At 36.0% G+C, this 16,568-nt stretch overlaps 1 protein-coding gene and 1 long non-coding RNA gene across 5 annotated transcripts in view; one reads left to right on the forward strand and one right to left on the reverse strand.

Moving 5' to 3' along the window:
- LOC125115417 (uncharacterized) overlaps positions 1-12,933 on the reverse strand; it is a 56,028-nt gene extending 43,095 nt beyond the window's left edge. For all 4 annotated transcript variants that reach the window (XR_007132107.1, XR_007132111.1, XR_007132109.1 and 1 more), the window contains exon 1: positions 12,747-12,933. This is a non-coding gene — a long non-coding RNA (uncharacterized LOC125115417). The remainder of the gene's footprint in view (positions 1-12,746) is intronic.
- A 77-nt stretch (positions 12,934-13,010) lies between these two features.
- LOC125120627 (triadin-like) overlaps positions 13,011-16,568 on the forward strand; it is a 93,122-nt gene continuing 89,564 nt past the window's right edge. The window contains exons 1-2 of the mRNA XM_047769131.1: positions 13,011-13,074; positions 14,391-14,450. Of these exons, the coding sequence (XP_047625087.1) occupies positions 13,011-13,074; positions 14,391-14,450 (124 nt within the window). The remainder of the gene's footprint in view (positions 13,075-14,390; positions 14,451-16,568) is intronic.

Consider the following 16,568-nt stretch of genomic DNA (forward strand, 5'->3'; position numbering starts at 1 on the left):
AGGGCTTATATAGAGATTAAATTATTATTAAATTTGCTCACAGGAGAGTGGAAACAATTTAGGATTTTATCAGTAGAAATCTAAAAAAATCGTAGATCTTGTTATGGGGAAAAGCACTCCACATATCGGTGAAGCCTGTAAAAAGCTTCCTTTGCGCTTTCACGGCACTTGAAAAAAATGAGTTCCTGTCGTCGTGGGTTAGTGGAAATGAATCTGACTAGCATCTATTAGGACACAGGTTCGATCCCTGGGTTCGCCCAGTGGCTTGAGGATCGGCATTGCTATGAGCTGTGGTGTAGGTCGCAGATGTGGCTTGGATCTGGCATTGCTGTGGTTGTGGCGAAGGCCAGTGGCTACAGCTCCAATTTGACCCCTGGCCTGGGAGCCTGCATATGCCGTGGGTGTGGCCCTAAAAAGACAAAAAATAGTAATAATAATAATAAGTTTCTCACAACACTCACATCTGCGTAGTATCTGTGCACTTCTTGTCTTGGGCTGCTTATCTGATGCCTCAAAGTTGTGTCTGGCTTTCCTTGAATTTTATTCCTCTCTCACACCACACACTTTTGTTTGGAATCATGTAATTCTACTGTTTTGAATCTTTGGATATAATAACTCATTGTATACTAAATCTGTTGTTTTCTTTGACTCTTACTAATATGTTTTAGCATATGTTTGGCCTTTGGCCAGGGAAATTGGCTACAATAGTATTGAAAAGCTCTTATATAATGACCACCTTATGCAATCATCTTGGTCAGTTAGCATTTAGTTATCAATATAACTTAAATTGGAACTAACTTAAGTAGAGACCCACCTTGAACATAATATTAATTTTCATGATCTTTCCAAAAAAAAGTGTTAAATTTTGTGAAAGAATTAATTCTTTTGTCTATTGGGGGCTTTCACTGGTGCTGAAAAGCTTTCAAGTTCAAAGAGCCACTGTAGTGTCCACATGTTCCACAAATGGATTAGATCTGTGTGCTGTACTCCCAACCTCTCATCAAATGGTGCCTTATTATATTAACCTTGCAATTGGTTTTAACCCTTAGTATGAGAGCTTGTTTGTCATCAAGCATTCATTAGAAATGTATTTCTTAGGAGAGATTAGGCTTTAACTAGAGAGAATCCTCACTGATTAAACAAGAGAGCTTCAGGCAAAATTTTCCATCCCTTCCCTAACTATCACAAAATTTGCTTCAGGAGTTTCCATTGTGGCTCAGCAGTAATGTACTTGACTAGTATCCATGAGGACTTTGGTTCAATCCCTGGCCTTGCTCAATGGGTTAAGGATCTTGTATGGCCATGAGCAGTGGTGTAGGTTCCAGATAAGGCTTGGATCTGGGGTTCCTATGGCTGTGGTGTAGGCCAGCAACTGCAGCTCCAATTCAACCCCTAGTCTGAGGACTTCCATATGCCACTGGTGTGGCCCTAAAAAGACCAAAACAAAAAAAGTTGCTTCATAAAATCTTTGCATAAGTACAATTACCAGGTATGATCTGGTAATTGTTCTTTTTTTTTTTTTTTTTTTTTAGGACTGCAGCCATGGCATATGGACATTTCCAGGAGAGGGGTCAAATTAGAGCTGCAGCTGCCAACCTATGGCACAGCCACAGCAACACCAGATCCCAACCATGTCTGTGATGAACACTACAGCTCACGGCAATGCAGAATCCTTAACCTGCTGAGCCAAAACAGGAACTCCTGCTTCTGTTATTCTTTAATCAATAATGCTGAAAAAAGAATTTTCTTTCCCCCATTCACGCAAACCCATCCCCACACATACTGTCAAACAACATAGTTTATGTTGTCATTGATCCTTGAAGAATTTAATGTAAAATGCCCACAACTCATCTACTGTGGCAAAGATGTGAAAGGAAGATGTTTTGTGATATTTTATTAGATATGTATCTTATTCTTAAATTGTTTTTAAGATTCCATTACGAAAACATAGTTTGCATTAATGGAGCCAAATAAAGTAAGGTGAATGAATACTGTATACCCTATCATCTTCTTGAATAAACGTAACTGGTATTAACTTAGTATTGTATTTGTGAATAATAATATAAATGCCATCACCCAAATGGGGGCAAGAGAACTCTAGAGATAAGACTAAAGTTTAAGCTTCCAGTTGCAGCTTTGACACTTACCTGTTGTATTATCTTTGACAAATCAATTGACTTTTTAGGCCCTCCATTTCTTCACCTGTCAACTATGGGGACTGAACTTAAATGGTCTCAGGAACTGTTTCTGCTTTCACATGCAGGATTTCAAGCTTATTTTTTTTCAGGTTGGTAGGTTGGTAGTAAGCTGCCTTAAGAGCAAGAGTGAAGGCTCCGTGGCTTGGCACAGTGGTTAAATAGCTACCATGGATATGTTAAAGTATGGTCATGACCTAGATAGAGATGTTGAACTTGTTGGGGCAGCCAGGCATGTCCCTATGCAATGGGTAATACTATAAAGCATCATTTTCTAAAGTTCAGAGGTGAGTTGTACGCATCATAAAGGGTGTAAAAGTTAAGAAGAAAATGAGAAATGAGTGAGGCAGGGCTATGCAGTGAAATCACAACACTTGCATTGGGCCATAAAGAGTAAGTTGGTAGGATTTGTATAGAGGAGAAAGGAGCAATAGAGGAAACGTATTATAAGATAATTTCTTACCATAGGATGCATTCGAGGACAGTGTTCTACAGGAGCTAGTAATGTTTTATTTATAATTCTATTAAACAGAGAACTTTATCACCTCAGCTCTTCATTGAGATATATCCTGAGAAGCATAAAATAATAAAATAGAAATTTGGCCCAGGTTCTTATTCCATTAACTCTATGGCACAATAAATCTTATTGAACTTGGGGGCAATATAATATTTTCTTTGTTTTTAGGTGAAATAAATGCATATCCTTGGGCAATTTTTAATGGGATTGTTCTTTAGTTATACATTTTGATAATATATATACACCATAATACTTTTAGTACCTATTTTATTTAGAAAGCTGCTAGGAGGACTGAATGAAAAAATGTATATAGCAGCTTAGCATATTTTCTAGCATAATTAGGTGCTCAGCCATTAGTTACTATTATCATTATCATTTTTTTAATCAGGAAGTTCCTCTTGTATGTGTAGTAAACTACTAATTTTTATGATAGGTTTTTTTTATTGTTATCTATATACCAATATAATATGGTAAATGCATTAATGACAGTGAGTAAAGGTGAAACTCTATATAATTTCTTAATATAAGACGCAGGTCATAGTCTAAAGAATTTTGTACACAATTGAAACCTTAGATCTTCTCACAGACAGCATGAGCTTACTAAAACAACTGAGCAGGGGAGCAGCATGATTAGATTTGCATTTTAAATCACTGTGTCAGCTATACAAAGGGAGGGTGGTAAGGGGTGGGGCTTGAGAGTTTGGAGATAAGACTAATTTAGGAGGCTATTGCTCATGGGGAAAATTATGCTACTTTTCTTTTAAACAATCACATTTAACCCTCAAAACAGTTCTAAGCAGTGAATATGATTTATATCATTTTACAGAGAAGATCAGAGGAATCAAGTAAATTGCCTAAGATAACACAGCCCTAACAGTGATATAATTGGAATTGGAATCTCAGAGTCTCGGCTTAAGATCAGTCTATTTCCATTATCTTAGACTAGCAATTAAAAGTTAGGGCTGAGCATAATTGCTATAGTCTTATCTGATCTGGGTAAATGAATAGCCTTAAGAATAAGAATGGGTTTGGGGACATCATGATGAGTTCAGTTTCAGACTTGCTGAGTGTATCAGGGTCCTTGGCACATTAAAAATGGGTGATTAAGAGTATTTAATGAAGGTAGTATTTTATAAAGGTTGGTGCAGAGTTACTGAGAAGTGCCCCAAGGCTAGCCAAAGCAGGAAGCCATTATCAGCCCCAGGCCAGAAGATGCAAGGGAATGGAGTGGTCCATAAACCCCCCAAAACCTGATAACTCTAAGAGAGAGATGCCCAATCAGAACAATGTCCTTCAGCACAAGAACACGTCAACACTCTGTAAAATGATGTATGTAACATTTTCAGTGAGCCAGAGGGGTAGTTGGAGAATAAATGCCTATCTCTCTTTTTTTCCCCCCTGCTCTGTCATCTTGATATTTTCCCCATAGGCCACACTAACCTGAATCCAGAGGGCAAGGGCCTTGGTTAATACATTCCAAAAAGATCATGGTAGAGATTAGATCTGGAGCGACAATAGAGACTCTGCCTCATGTCTGGCAGCATGTTGAATGGGCTTCACACAAGTGGTCATTTCTATTGGACTATTGAAGATAGGAGTTTGGAAATCACAAATGAGAGAGATGCAGAGGCTGAAGTCATAAGCTTAACCCTAGCATTGGGTTCATATTGCTTTCTTAAAATCTCTAAGACTTAGGTTCCTCTTCTATAAAGTTATATTTTTGAAATAAATGATCTCAAAAGTCTGCTCCATCTTTTATCATGCCTGAGGCTTTTATTTCATTCATTTTCCCTCTACACATTTAGTTAATTTCCTTGTGTTACACAGGGGCTAACCAGTACTTAGAGAAAAATGAATCCTCTCTCAGAATCCTAAAAATTTTCTGTATTTTGCTGTTGTTGTTTTTAAATTTCTATTTTCAAGTGATTTTAGATTTACAGAAGAGTAGTAAAGATAATATACACTCTTCAGTAAGCTTCCTTTGAGGTTAACATTTTATATAACCATGGTTGACCTTTCAAAACTGAGAAATTAACTTTGGTACAACACTATTAACTGCAGACTGTATTTGACCTTCACCTTTCAATGGTTTGCAAGAGATTTTTTAAAAATTATTACATGTGCGATGGGGATATACATACTAACATATGTATTCACAGCTCCTCACCTCCACCCCCTCAATTAACTTCTAAAGAATATTGTTAAATTTCCCTGATCAGCCCCTGAGAGTTTGTGTGAAAGAAGTTTTGTTTTTCTTCCCCTGTATACCTGACAGTATAGCAAGGGGTGTCTCTGATTTTACTGTTCAGTAGCAAAAAGGTTTTATTGTGGAGATCAAGGAGTGACACCCAAGAATCAGGGAAGAGTAAGGACCTTTCCATTGATCAGGGCCAGCTTCCTGCCTCAGAGATCTTTCATAACTTTTATGCTCATATCAAGAATTGGTTTTCTTTTTTCCTTTCTCTTTTTTGACCAAAGAGAAAGTTAGGGATGAGAAGCTTTTTGAATAAGAGTGAATTTGATTTTTAATAGCTTTCTTATTATGAAATGCTAATTGGAATCATCTTGTGCCAGCAAATGTTTCTCATAAAGCATTTTATAAGAAAGAACTAGGTCCCTCCAAAGCCCTAGTTTACAAGTACCAGCTTTTCTTTATAAAACATTTATTTGGTATTTTTGTCAACTTGACCTAAATGTTCCTTTCTTTATATAAACTTATTAGAATTCCAAATGAAATTTTTCATCCTCTCTGGAACTGATGAGAAAGTGGCTACATCTTTAAAGCCAGGTCCATTTTACCCAAATAGAGTCAGGAGTCTTGGCAGTTGTTCACATAATAAATGGTGAGGGATGCTTCAATTATGTGAGGAGTTTGTGTAAAAAATGTTTAATCTATTAGAATATACCTTATATTAGGAAGAAGACAAAAGTTTTGTTACTGGTTTAGTATAATTTAGGAAAAGTGATGAACAGTAGTTCATCACTTGAAACAAACCTGAATTCAATATATTAAAACAATTACAACTACAGAAAAGTTGTACTCTTTGAATGGGTACTTATTTCCTTTATAAATAGCCATTAAGCATATTTTTAAAAATTGAAAGTCTTCAATTAAGAAGCAGACATATAAAAGAAAAAAAAAGAATCAGACATAAATTTGTCTAATATACCAATAACTTTTGGTAATTTCAAAGTCAAATTATATTTAAAAATACCTATTGAGCCTTTCTAATCTATTTAGTAGGTCACACCCTAAATTCTCAAGGACCTGTTAGAAAAATAGCAGTATCTTTGAAGTGACACTTTATAATAATGTATATTTTGATTTTGAATGATAAAAACCTTTTTTTTATAAATAGGAATAATTTAGTCACAACAGGAAAAGCTCAATATTCTGATGTTTCTAGGTATTCCTGACATTTTATATGAAACAGTGCTTTTGCTATTCATTTCCAACTACAGACAAATATAGAAAAAGCATATAGATAAAAATATGGAAAAAGTAATCATATGTAATTCATAGGATTTTGAAAATGAACAGCTATTAGAAAAGAATCTTACATTTATATCTTCTTTACCCTTATAGAAAGATGCATTAGAAAAGTTTATAATACAAGATCTTGAGCAAGCAATGATTTTGCGTAAAAACAAATTTCAAAAGGGTTAAAAAAGTTTTTAGAAAATCTGTAAATGGCTATAGCACAAAAAAAAAGAAAGAAAGAAAAGAAGAGAAAGTAAGGAAAGAAAGAGAGAAAGGAAGGAAGGAAGGAAAGAATACAAAGAGAACAACAAAAAAAGTGCAGCTAAACAACCGGGACCTGTCCAGATGTGGATGGAGAGCTTCCCCCTTGAGTTAAAGTCAAATAAAATTTAATTGAGTATTTGCTTTCTGAAATGTAAAAGCATTGAGAGGAAAAATAAATACCAGAGTGAAAAAAGAACAGATGTGGCAACTTTAATCTTTAATCAGTACAAAGGTACTCCATTCCAAAGTAATGCAATCACTTATCTTAAAAGATTTTATCATTTTTGAAAGGTTTGGGCAAAATCTACCTTTTCCATTTAAATATGCAGTTTAATTAACATAAGAAATGTCTTTTGTAATTTGAAATGTATCGAATAATCTTTCTCTTTACATTCCCTTCTGCATACTAAATTCAGAAACAGAAAAAAAAAATTATCTGTCAGAGAACTTTGGCTGTGAGAAAGCTGAAAGACAAGTTTCACAAAGATGAGGTAGAAGTTAGCACTTCTTTTCTGTCCATAATTCGGTTTGTTTATAAGTTTTTGATAGAAAACGTCTCTACTTCAAGCTTTAATTTCCATATTATGCAGCAGAAAAAACAGAGTTTGCAGCGATCCTTAGTTTTAAATCCTTGTTCTGTCGCTTATGTGATCTGTGAAGTTGAGAGAGTTAGTCATCTTTCCTGGGCCCATTTTCTCAACTGTCAGCAGATGTGTAGGCTTTTATCTGAGATTTAAGAATATGCTAATGTATGTAAGGTCATGTGCCATATCCTATTATAGCATTCTATTACAGTATAATTTGCTATCACCTTTGTGTTTCAACTAAAACTAGATACATATTTTTGACCTTGTTCTGACCATATAAAATAATTATTGAGGTCCCCTCTCCACAATCTTTTTTGAAGCTTAAAGAACTGTCCATAGTATGATATCTTGAGAAAGTTTGAATTTACATTGATTTGACCAGGAATCCTTTGGGACATTTACTTTGTGGGTGGTATTATATCACTAAGAGGTGTCAGCCGTTATCTGCAGGACAGCAGGTACTCAGGCAACTCAGTTTGTTCAGTTGGAGTTGATAGTAACACTTGCCATACTTAGTTCAGAATTTATCTGCTATTTTTCCCAGGAGCAGCTTTCACACTTTCCCTTCCTGCTCTTGGGTTTGGGCCTCTGCTGCCTCCCTTAGACTCCTCTCTTAATTCCCCTAAGTCCCTATTGTAATTGTAAATTCTATCTCTTCTTTCTCTCACAACTGAAATTCCTGCAAGGGATCATTTAAAACTAAACCCTGGCAAAGGGCTTGACATAATGTTAAATAAACATTTGTTGATTAAGTGAATAAATGGTTTATGTAGAAGTCTCTGGGTAGTCACTGAAAGATGCTTCAGAATTGCTTGCTGGTTGTGAATTGTGCATTGTTAGTAGCTGATAATGAGATGAACTGGTTTCTAGGAATAATTCAGCATTCGCTAAAGAAAAAGTCAAGGCAAAGACAGTGGATTCAGCTTCCAAAAAACCAGTTTAGTTATGCCAGACAACTCAAATGAAGTTCTTAATATATATATTAATATATATATATACGTATATATATATATATTTTTTTTATGGCTGCACCCATGGCATATGAAAGTTCCCAGGCTAGGGGTCGAATTGGAGCGACAGCAGCCAGCCTAAACCACAGCCACAGCAACACCAGATCCAAGCCATGTCTGTAACCTACGCTGCAGGCAGCTCATGGAAACACCGGATTCTTAACCCACTGAGCAAGGCCAGGGATCTAACCCATGTCCTCATGGATACTAGTCGGATTATAACCTGCTGAGCCACAACAGGAATTCCCTGAAGTTCTTAATTTAAAGAGCTTTGCTGTCATAACAACCTAATTGCAATGTAAAGTGAGATACTCCTACCATGTTTCCATAATGTTACATTCCTTCAAGAGCTCCAAATAACATTTAGAGGAAATTTTGGGGGAAAAAAGGAAAAAAGGAAGAAGAATATCCGTAGTGATTCCTTTTACTTCCTTAGTCATCTTCATTGAAATATGATCCCAGGAGTTCCCATCGTGGCGCAGTGGTTAAGGAATCCGACTAGGAACCATGAGGTTGCAGGTTTGATCCCCGGCCTCACTCAGTGGGTTAACGATCCGGCGTTGCTGTGAGCTGTGGTGTAGGTTGCAGAGGCGGCTCAGATCCCACATTGCTGTGGCTCTGGCGTAGGCCAGTGGCTGCAGCTCCGATTCAACCCCTAGCCTGGGAATCTCCATATGCCACAGGAGCGGCCCAATAAATAGCAAAAAAAAAAAAAAAAAAAAGAAAAGAAATATGATCCCATAATCCCATAATCCACTGGGGCTCTTGATACCAACCACCCAGCAACAGCTAAAGTTCCTCTTGAAACAGAACTGATCATCATATAATTTCTCTTCTTGAAACCTTTCAGTGGTCTCCTAGTTACTCACAGTAAAATGGAAAATTCATACCATGATCCACCCCTGCTTCATCTCTGGCCACATCTCTTGCCACTCTCCTCTGGCATCCTACCTTTTAGCCATTCTAGTCTCCATATACTTCTTTGAACATAGCTAGAATGCTCCTATTTCAAGGTCTTGGCATATATTTTTCCAGGCAAGAGACTTCTTCTCCCCCATAATCTAAAGGTCTTCTACTTTTTTTCAAGACTCTTTTCCAATGTTACTCCTTCAAAAAGGCTTACCTCTAAATCCATCTTAAAAAAAAAAAAAAAAAGCCACTTCCCATCCTCCAATCCTCTAATCCTCTATACGAAGCACCAAGCTTTATTTTTGCTGACTCTTATTATCGCCTGGGATTATATACACACATATATATGTATTCATATATATATGAATACATATGCATATAAACATTCATTTTAAGACTTAAATATGGACACTTCTTTAGTATTAAAAATTAAAATAAATAAATAAAAATTTTGAAGTCATAGCAAAAACAGACAACTTACAAGAGCTATTTACAAATTTAAAGCTTTTTAAGTTAAATGTTCCCAGCAAAATTAGGAAATAAATGCAAGATGATGTGCACTTCATTTGAGGAATGAAGGAATAAACAGGTGAAGAGTGATTTAAATACATTCTCATTCCCCTGCCCCTTATGGTTGAAGACATGAGATTCACTTATAGTTGCATCAGGCAGAAACTACTAATTATAGCAAAACCGAAGCCAGAATCCACTTTTTTATTCTAGCATAATGCCCCTTCATAACATATTAATTTCTACTTGAGTATTTTTTCCTTAAAGTTCCATGTATAAAATATTCCTGATCCAGCCTCCCTCAGTAGAGAAAAATAAGAATTAATGTGCATTTACTCAAATATTCCAATATATGTCACACTTAGAAAAATTGCTGAAGATTATATATGGTCAGCTTTTTATAGTTTCTAAAATATAGTAATAGCTAAAATCCACTCTGGTCCAGGCACTTTAGTTCAGTTTCATCATTCATCACAATAAACCAGCAAAAAAGATTTTACTAGTTCCATTTTTTTCAGATGAGGAAAGTGAAATTCAGTGTTTCACAGCACATTGCCAGTGCCATACAACCAGGAGTCAGGGACAAGAATTCAGAGCAAGGTCACGCATGCTAGCACCCATGCTTTCTCTCTTGCCTCATTCCTCTCTGTAGATAGCAGTGGAGCACTCTAATGGTCACTGGAATAATTGAACTTATCTGTTTATATGAAATTTTCCATGATCATACTGTCACTGGAGTTCCAGGCCAGCCTCTGTTGCTCCAAAGGAACAAGGTGACAGTGATGAGGTGTGTTGGAATGCATTGTTATGAAAGAAACACATCCTTATTTACTTGGCTACAACCAAGAACGCATCAATCCTGGCCATAGAGAGTTAGAAGAAAAGCATCCATCTGACATGTAAAATTTAGATAATCTCTACACTAGAAAGGCAAAAAGGGGAGGAACAAAACATAAGATGAAAATGAATCATTTGCATTTGTTTGTGGGCTTTGCTAGGAACAGGCATCTTAAAAAGCTTTACAATTATAATTAGCTATTGTGCATTCTCTGGCTTTGAGATGGCATAAAAACATTTTAGAGCAAGAGAAAAGCCCATTGTAAGGGCTTAGAAAGTAAAAAGTAAGTCATTTAATTTTTCTTTCATCTGATGTTAATTTATGCAGAAGCTAATAACATATTTGTGGCTCAGAGCTGCTCATTGTGAAGAGGATTTCTCTCCCAGACAGCCTTTGCTGTGATCCCTGCCAGATAGAGCCATCATTTCTGGGCTTAGGACACTTTCTCTGAGAAAGGCCATATTGATAAGTTTACATTCTATGACACACTTAATTGCAAACCCTCTGAAAACCAGTGAAGTGTCCTAACTCTTCTCTAGTTACTAACAAAACAGCAAACAAATGGAGGAGAGGATGAAGAGGAAATTGAATGTGTGGGAGCATAGTCAGGTGAACAGGGAAGAGAGCTGCTTCTCCTGTTGAAGGAGAAAGAAGTCAAGGGAAGGAGAGATTTCATGTAAGAAACGTGGGTTATTGTATATCCAATAGGATATAATTAAATTATTTTGCCTTTTATAAATGAAAAACCTAATTTCACTGCTGCCAAATCACCTATGGAATAGAGACAGTGGTGCCTGAAGAAATGCAGGAATCTTCCTAAGTTGATGTTTTAAATGAATTAACCATGAATAAAGTAAGTCCCATAATGACAGCTTAAAGGTCTAATTCATAAAAATGTTATTAAAGTACATTATTTATACCTGCTTTTTGTGGATTTCTGTTCTTATTCATGACTCTTTCAGTGTATGGCCATAATCACAGCACAGTGTATAATGGAAGCATTAATCAATCTGAACTAAGGAGGGAATACTGTATCACCACAATAAAATCCCAGCTATATTAATATAAAGGGTAGAATTTATTACATAAGACAGTTCTCTTTTTTTTTTTTTTAAAAAAAAAAAAAGAATGTTTCCCATCTTATGGCCTCAAATACCTGCTTTCATTCTGAAGTTTAATATAAGATTAACTAATCTTCATGAACATTTAAATGAAATATTTATTCAGCTACATTATGAAACTTAGAGATACTGATACTAAGTTGTGATCTCATCATGATATGGCATTGATTTTTGATATAGGCTAAGAAATATTTACAAGTCAGAGTTCCCATCGTGGATCAGTGGCTAACGACTCCGACTAGGAACCATGAGGTTGCAGGTTCAATCCCTGGTCTTGCTCAGTGGGTTAAGGATCTGGTGTTGCCGCGAGCTGTGGTATAGGTTGCAGACGCAGCTCAGATCCCACGTTGCTGTGGCTCTGGCATAGGCCAGCGGCTACAGCTCCGGTTAGACCTCTAACCTGGGAACCTCCATATGCCATGGGTGTAGCCCTAGAAAAGGCCAAAAGAAAAAAAAAAGAAAGAGAAATATTTATAAGTAATTGGCATTTTAATTAACTGCTTTTCTGGCACATGGCATCAGATGGCCATCTTTAGCAAATGCCAAGTCAATTGTCCAGCATATGGATTATTTAGATAAAATGGAAAATTCCCTGCTCCATAAAATTTATCCTAGAGAAGCTAAAAGTGATGATACTTAAATCGGAAGTATCTTTATTCAGAATTTTAAATGTGATTTGCATATTTAATATGTATAGACTTTTAGGAAAAGGCAAAGTAGAATTCAGTTGGTTTATTTCTACCTCTAAAACTATCAAAATCTGACTTCTTGACTTTCTCCTTCTGATTGGAAGAACTGTAATGGTACATTGTAGACACATTTCGACAGAGTGTGAATATATTTCTCCCCATGACACTAACTCATTTCTAGCAGTCCTGAAAAGATGTTCTTTATAAATTATACTTCCAACACTGAAAGAAAGTGTTGTCTTTTGATCTTGTAGGTAAAAAATCTCTATACCTAAGGGAATGAATTAATTCCTGTATTTAATAAGATGCAGTCATTAGTAGGCAGCTTAAGCATTCACACTAGCAGTACGCATTGAATTTCTTTAGCATAGTAACAACCTGCTGATGGTTCTGGATAGTGAACATTTTTGAATGCCTGGCATCTCTACTTGAGATGAAGAGACAAATGACAAAGAGAAATGTATTTCAAATATAAAGTAAATGTTACTATTAATTGAAGATCAAAATCAATTGCTTTCCAACATTATATGTACTTATAGCTTCCTCAAACCTAAAAGTATTGAAACTCCATTTCGACAGCTGTGTACTTCTCCATGACTTTGTTACTTGAAATAAGAATGCTTACCAGAAGAATGTCCAGGGATGTCAGATTGTTACATGGCTATAGCTGGGCAGCATTTGCGGTTCCTTCTTCCCCTCAGACCAAGGCTTTTTTCAGATCTCTGAAATAGAAGTCTTCCATAAGGAACTCTAGAGGCACCACAAACTGTTCTTTGTGTCATCCAGACTTACTGTAACCTCTGGGTGCAAAGATAGTCTGAGCACGCTGGTTGATCCAACCACTCAGAAAGGGCAGTGGAAGTTATGTCCCTAACACAGTGCCAGACAAATGTCACCAGACTCCAAATGTCTGTTGACAAGAGGCAGATTTGAAAAACAGTTAAATCAAAATAGTAATTGCCTAATGTATTATTTCTAATGAGACTGAACACATGAAAATAAAACAAAAATTAATTCTTTTAGTTTACCTGCAATATTGTGCCTCAGAAGTTAGATATTAATTTCCTATACTAATAGCTTACATTTGGCACTAGACAAACAATTGTTTGGATCAGAAAGCTCAAATTATCTTATTCACTATTTGTAAATACTGTTAGAAGCTCACAATTGTGTGCACTTACTCTGATCCAGGCATTGGGCAGAACGCTTTGTAAACATTGTCTAACTTTGAAGGAATTACTGTCATTTTGCAAACGAGGAAAATAAGGCTTAGTGATATTAAATCACTTGCTCACAGTCACAGAACTATGTGGAAGCAGAATTGACTTAACAGTAATTGTTCATTCAAAACTTAGTTTTCCTTTTGTACTAAGTTTTACTAAAGGAAATATTTTAAATTTCTTTTCTAGAAAAAGAAGGAGAAAAGAAGAAAGCTGAGAAGAAAGTGACTCCTGAAGCAAAAAAGAAAGGTTAGGAATTTAAAAACTAACACATAAATGAGTTAGTATCCATTTGTAATGTAACTGGTAAAGCTATTGTTTTCTAGTTGAGAAATTCTCTTAATATTATTTTCATTATTATTAACAAACAGTTGAGATTTATAAATATTCCAAACAGAGTAGAAATTGATACATTTTTTAAAAAACAATTCAAGCCTAAACACTTTTTAAAATTTGTTACTGCTTATTATTTTTTTTTCTTCTGACTGGTGCTCAATTCTACTTCATTACTGCACATGATTACATACATGAATATGATGATTACTATCCAATTAATCTAGCTTAATAAAATTGTTGATAAAAGAAAATTACTGAATGTATGGGAAAGAAATTAGTTCATTTGCTGTATTTTGTACTTTTTGGATGTTTGTTTGTTGTCAAATATCTCATCTGAAGTCCCAAGTGAGCCCAAGAGATTTCTGAGTGGTCTGATAGCCTAGGGGAACATTCGATATATTCCTGTCAATGTCCTTTAGAGAAACTATTGAATTATAATTATACCATGATTAACAATGCCATCTAATGTTCACACTGTTACGAGAGATATTTTTTTGACCTTGGCAAAAATTTCCTCCTTTCCTGAAGGGAAAACACAACAAAACCATTATTCTGTTATAAAGGTACCAGTTCACTCATATTTTGCTGACCACAGCTCTGATTTAGAATCATTCATTCTATACAAGATGAATTGGATGTTAATGGCAGTCATTTGTGCCCTGAAATATAAGATAATTATATAGATGCTTATAATTTTCTCATTTTACTGCTAGAAAAAGAAGACGCCAAAAAGAAAACGGAGAAGGAAATAGCCACGGATGTGAAAAAAAAAGGTAATGTACTTTCTTTGCTTCCTTAGTTAAATTATGTTAAGGATGTTTATTTAATGAAAGAATCTTGGGGCAGTGTAAACAAATTGAATGTAGATACTTAAATCTGTCCATGTACAGGCTGTCAAAGCAAAAATTGCACTGGACCAAGTTAAAAAGGCAAAGAAAACTTTATTCAAGGCTGTTGCAATAAGGAAACTGACCAGAATTCATTCTGAACTCAGTTTCGCTGAAACAAAAAGCAGGAGAGTTTTTAAGAGCTAGAAAGGGGTGGGAGGATTGTGGGCCATCTGAATTGGCTGGTTGGCCTTACTCATTGAAGAGTAAATTTTCTCTTATCTTTCGTGTCAGGAGTACATTTACAACTTGGAGCAAGGCACCTAAGGGAGTTAGGTTCCTACCTTCCCAGAGAAACTGGGAGATAGAGGTACCATTTTTCTTGATGCTACCATTTCAAAGGGATGGCTCACAGGTCTTGGAAAAAAGCCCTAATGGGCTGTAAAACTGGAAAGAGATCTTTAAGAAGATTTATATCTTGAAAGAACAGAGAAATAATTTATAATTACACGTTTTCTAAAGCAAGTGGTTTAAGAAAAGGGAGGTTGGGAGGGAGCCTAAGGTCAGGAAGATGCCTAAATTTAGTGAAGCTGATGTGAACTTCAAGCCCTTCTTGTTTAAGACATAATGAAATTGAGAAATGCTACATAGTATAATAAATTCACTTTGCAAAAAAGCAAAGAAAGCAAAGATTATAATGCACTATTAAGAATAGTGTTATTCAACAGCTTAGTTTTTGTTTGGTTGTTTGTTTTAGTTTAGTTCTGCTGTTGTTTTTGTTCAGAAATGAATATTGGCTTTTATTCAAGTTAAGCTTAAGTCTAGGTGAAAAAGATAGTTGAAATGTATGGTTTGGTGATAAGTGTTTTCACTCCAAATATTTCCACCACTAGTGTCAGTGATGCTTGAAATTCCACCATTAGAGATATTCCCATTCCTTTGATTTATGAAAGAATTGTCCTCTATTAAAATGCAAATTTCCTAGGGCCTCTGTTCATAGGGTAACAAAGGGATTCCTCTCATCTATTAGCACTTAAAGCAAATGAGATTTCCAGATCTTCCCTGTGTGATAATAAGCTGAAAACAATGGTGTAGAAGGTGAGTCAGTGTAAGCTTAGATGAAGGTGAAGTTGAAGAGAGAGCTTTAAGGTGGGACATGGTGTGGGATGAGTAGACTGGGCTGGATGCTCTCAGTAACTGCGTAGGTTGGAAAAAAATGTAATAATGAAGGGCCCTGAAAAAGGAGATCACAGGATGGCAAACTGGACATTGACTCTTCTTAGTAAGTAGCAAATAGGAATTATAGGAAATCCCTACATGATGCTATAATTGGGTAGAAATATTGTAAAATAATAGTAGTTGGTTGCATGGTTTCATGGCTCATAAAATGTCCTGGAAGAGAGAGCCATGTATTCTCTGAGTTTGGGACTTGATCGCCAATTACTTTGCATTTGAATTATTATTACTGTTTATTTCACTATTGAATGTTCACTTACTGTGTTTTATTTAAAACATTCTTTATTATCCTGGTGAAATATGTATCATAAGAAAGGGAAAACACAATTCTGACCATATGGTGATACTGAGAAACTGGTAGCCTGGGTCAGTGTATCTGTGACAGCTATGTGATTGAGTGCTAAAGAGAGGCAAGGTTCTTCTTCCTGGGCCATGAAGTATTTGCAGAGGAAAGTTTTAAATTGTAATCATCAAAGTATTGATCATAGGTGTGAAAATGTTTTTGGCAAAGCTCAATGGTGTGTGCGTGGTGGTTGTTTTGATTTGGATTTTGTTTTTGAGAGGAATGGCACCACACTTCTGTGTTCAGTGAATGATGGGAAAATCTGACACTTCTCCGCTACTGGGTGACCTGTGTTATTAGCCTAGCAGTCCTGTCAAAGTGAGATTGTGCAGCCTTGGCAAGAGAACTGATGATGCCAGTGTCCCTTCCTGCAAGGGCAGCACCTATCCAATGAAGCAGAGATGGAGCCAGGTGACTGCACAGCACCCATCTGAGAAGGGCTGCTCAGCAATGGTTAGAAAACAAGTTTGTCCTTCTCGGAACCA

Source organism: Phacochoerus africanus, chromosome 2 (genome assembly GCF_016906955.1).
Source record: "Phacochoerus africanus isolate WHEZ1 chromosome 2, ROS_Pafr_v1, whole genome shotgun sequence".
In the NCBI taxonomy this organism is placed as follows: Eukaryota; Metazoa; Chordata; class Mammalia; order Artiodactyla; family Suidae; genus Phacochoerus; species Phacochoerus africanus.